The 3,821-nt window shown below is 43.1% G+C and overlaps 1 protein-coding gene across 1 annotated transcript; it reads left to right on the plus strand.

The window, feature by feature from the left end:
* Nucleotides 313-1,462, plus strand: LOC107633203. Its single transcript, XM_016336842.1, has 3 exons — nucleotides 313-525; nucleotides 576-1,106; nucleotides 1,202-1,462. Exons 1-3 carry the CDS (start codon nucleotides 313-315, stop codon nucleotides 1,460-1,462), a joined length of 1,005 nt encoding a protein of 334 aa, XP_016192328.1.

Here is a 3,821-nt window from a genome sequence, read left to right on the forward strand (position 1 = left end):
GGAGGAAGTCAAAACCAAGGGTGGAGGGATAATTCTAATCAAAGGTGGAACCAAGTACCACATGCTCAACCTTACCCAAGCCAACAAGCCTACTATCATCAAGCTCCTTAAGATCAACCACAATATCAACAATCCTACCAACACCCTTCACAATCTCAACCTCAAGGGAGGTATCAACATCCAAATAGTAATAGTAGATCCAACCCTCCTCAAGGAAACCAAGGTCCTCATCCTAATCAACCCTACATGAATGACACACTCCAAACCTTTATGCAAGAGCAACGAGAATTCCAGAAGAAACAAGAAGTGTATATGGCTACAATTGCCGAAGCACTCACCCGTTTGACTCTTTTGCCTCTGACTACACAAAATGCCCAACAAGCCTCAACTTCTAGTAGTTTGCCCTCACAATCTCAACCGAATCCTAAGGGGAGCATCAATGCTATCACCCTTAGGAGAGGCACCAAGTTGGATGAAATTGGTGTTGTGCCTACAAGTTCTAGTGAGGAAACCCGCAAGGAAGAGGTAGGAGAGGATATGAGAGTGATGAATGATGAAGGGAAGATGTTGAGAAGGATGAGGAGGAACCACTCAAGACCAAGGAGCCAAAGAGGAAAAATCCGATTGAAGAGCCTATGCCCATTCCATTCTCAACTTTGGCAAAGAAGGTCAAGATGCAAGAACAACTTGACCCCAACATGGTGGAAATTTTTAAGAATATTGAAGTCACAGTCCCTCCATTTCAGGCCATTCAACAAGTGCCCAAATATGCCAGGTTCCTCAAAGATGTTTGTACTCACAAGGAGAAAATTGGCGAACTCAACAAAAGGGCGGTAGATGATTCTATCTCTTCTTTAATTCCGAAAAAATGCAATGATCCTGGCCCATGTTTGGTTACTTGCTTGATTGGTGGGATTAAGTTCACAAACTGTATGTGCGATTTGGGAGCGTGCGTAAGTATTACGCCACTCCCCATTTATGAGAAATTGAACTTGTCACCCTTAAAGAGGTCCGGGGTGAGATTCGTGTTGGCCAATAAGAGTATTGTATCAGTTGTGGGGATTGCAGAAAATGTTCTGGTTGACATCCAAGGTTTACTCTTCCTGGTAGATTTCCACATTTTGGAGACTCCTCCCATAGACTCAGACAAGCCATCATCCATTCTACTTGGAAGGCCGTTTCTAAAGACATCTGATTCAAGCTTAATGCACATTCTGGAGTCTATTCTTTTGAGACCGATGGCAAGGTAGCAAGATTCACATTGGAGAAATCAAGGAAACCCATCCTCGAAGCTTATTCTATCTTTGGGTGTGATATAATCGAAGATGAAGTGATTGAGGTTGGCAAGGAACAACAAGAAGAGAAGATTGCCAAGAAGTCTAATTTAAGATATCACACTCAACCAAAGAATGCCAAGGAGTTGGAGATTTTCCTCCTTGGGGAAGTTTCAAGTGACCAATGAAGCCATGCAAAGTCCAACTTAGGACTCTAAACCAAAGTGCTTGGTGGCAGACACCCCACCATGGTAACATTGTTCCAACTTTATCTTTTATTTGTAGCTTTTTGAATTAGTTGCTTTCTCGTGATATGATGATTAGCTTAGTTTTGATTTGATATTTTTGGATTGAATAAGTTGGATTTCTTGTGGATTATGAATTTATGCTTGTTTGAATGACTTGGGGTTGGTATGTTGCTATGTTATAGAAGGAAACATTAGTTTTGAAAAGAAAAAATTTTTGAAACAGGGCACCTATGCGTGCGCACCACCCTGTGCGCGCGCATACAACTGCATTTTTCGCTTTCTATGCGACGCACGCCTCTGTGCGCCTGCACACCCCTTGCAGCACCCTCTAATCGCAGTGCCAGCACTGCCTATGCATGGGCGCTGCCCTATTTTCTGAGCCCTGTGTGTGCGCACGCAGCCTCCTTATCGCGCTTCTTGTGCGGCCGCACAGACGTGTGCGTCCGCACACCAATTGACGACCCCTCTGGTGGTAGTGTCATCATGAGCTGTGCGCGTGAACAACCTCCCCCTACCTTTGTCCTTGTATGTGCACATGGACCTGTGTGCGCACGCACACATGACTCTATATCTCAAGCGTTCTTAAAAAAAAAGCTTTCTGTGCGAACGCACGCCCTTGTGCGTCCGCACGCGTTGTTGCAACCCCACTGGTGGGAGCAATCGCACACTCTGTGCGGCTGCATCCCTTACCTGTTCTGCATTCTGTGCGCACACACCAGCTTATGCGTACGCACACACCCCTCTATCTTGCGACCCCTGTGCGCGCGCTCCCTGCTGTGCGTCTACACACGCTTATTCACTTCCTCTGGTCGCAGCGATCGAATGCTGTGTGCGTTCGCAACCCTTCCAATTTCTGCCTTATGTGCGTCTGCATAGGCCCCTGTGCACCCGCATACGACTCGTTTTGGGCGTTAACAGGGCAACCTGCCCTGATTGAGCAACAGTCTCATATTTTCTTCTTCTTATTCACTGCTACTGCTCCCTCCATTTCTGCCCAGTCAAGGTGACCCTGCCGCCAGTCACCATCGCCGTCAGGCCACCGCCACCACCTCTCTCTCTCGTAACCACTCTCTCTCTCTCTTACTTCACTTTTCTTTTCTTTCCCTCTTTCCTCTCTCTTTTATCTCTTCATCACCGGTGAGTTTTCCTCTCCGGCATTTTTCCGGCGAACCTAACCGCCACAAGTTGCAGTGGCGATAAGGATTGCCATTGTTTTCTTTCCCATTTTTGTTTGTTTCAACCTTCAATTTTCATGTTTTTATTTTTCTTTTTTGTTGATTTTTGCAATTGTTTTGATTTTCTTTTCATTTTGCCTAGATTAAATTTAGTGCTTTTCTTTTCTCTTTGTATTGCAAGTGTTGATATTTGATTATGGGTTGATTATGATTGAATTTGAGCATTGATTGTGATAACCTTGCACATTTCATACCACATGTTTGATGAAATGCATCAATGAACTTTTTGCTTGATTCATATGGCATGGCCATTATACGTGTTCAATTTATCTCTTGTTAGGCATATTGTATGAATTGTGCAACTTCACTTAGGACTTTTGATGGAAGTTAAGTGAATTCACCAATGCATTTCCTTGTTTGTTGATGTGCGATTTTGGTTACAAATGCATTGTGTTGTGTGAAACTCTATGGTCATTGTTCATCTAGGAATTTGAATTCGGTAATCACTTTACAATTGTTCAGCTTTAGATGATGTCTTGATCAAACATCTTTTGGCCTTAACTTAGAACGTTGCACATGTGGTTACCACTTCTTGAGGATGAGTAATTGACACTTTACTTTGAGTGAATGCTGGTTGTTGTTGTACACTCTTTTGCTAATGAAATTTCTTGCCAACAACCTCAATGACCATTACATTCAAAGCATGTTAAGGAATCAATTGGTGCGAGCTTGAAGTTGCTTTTATGTAGATGCTTTAGCCTTGCAACTAAAGCACTTATTTGAGAAGCAATGAACTTTATCTGCTTGGATTAGTAAGCTCTTAGGAGTGCATCAACACTCAGTGACTTGGGTTAACTAATCCGGGATCATCAGCTGAAAGTCCACTATCAAGAGCAACCTAACTACAAGGCATTTAGTAACCCAAAGAGGTGCTGGGCATCAATGTTTTAAGAAGGAATGTGAGCCAAGTGTCTATGGTGAATAATGTGTCAAGTATAAAGAAAAGAAAATGAACTTGCTACACATGACACTCAAATAAAGCTTATAAACAAAGTACTAGCCAAGGATAAAGGAATAACGAGAGGTCATAGCAGTATGTTACTTGAAGCTTAAAGGAGACTTTC

The sequence above is a fragment of the Arachis ipaensis genome, chromosome B03 (assembly GCF_000816755.2).
Source record: "Arachis ipaensis cultivar K30076 chromosome B03, Araip1.1, whole genome shotgun sequence".
NCBI classification, from domain to species: domain Eukaryota; kingdom Viridiplantae; phylum Streptophyta; class Magnoliopsida; order Fabales; family Fabaceae; genus Arachis; species Arachis ipaensis.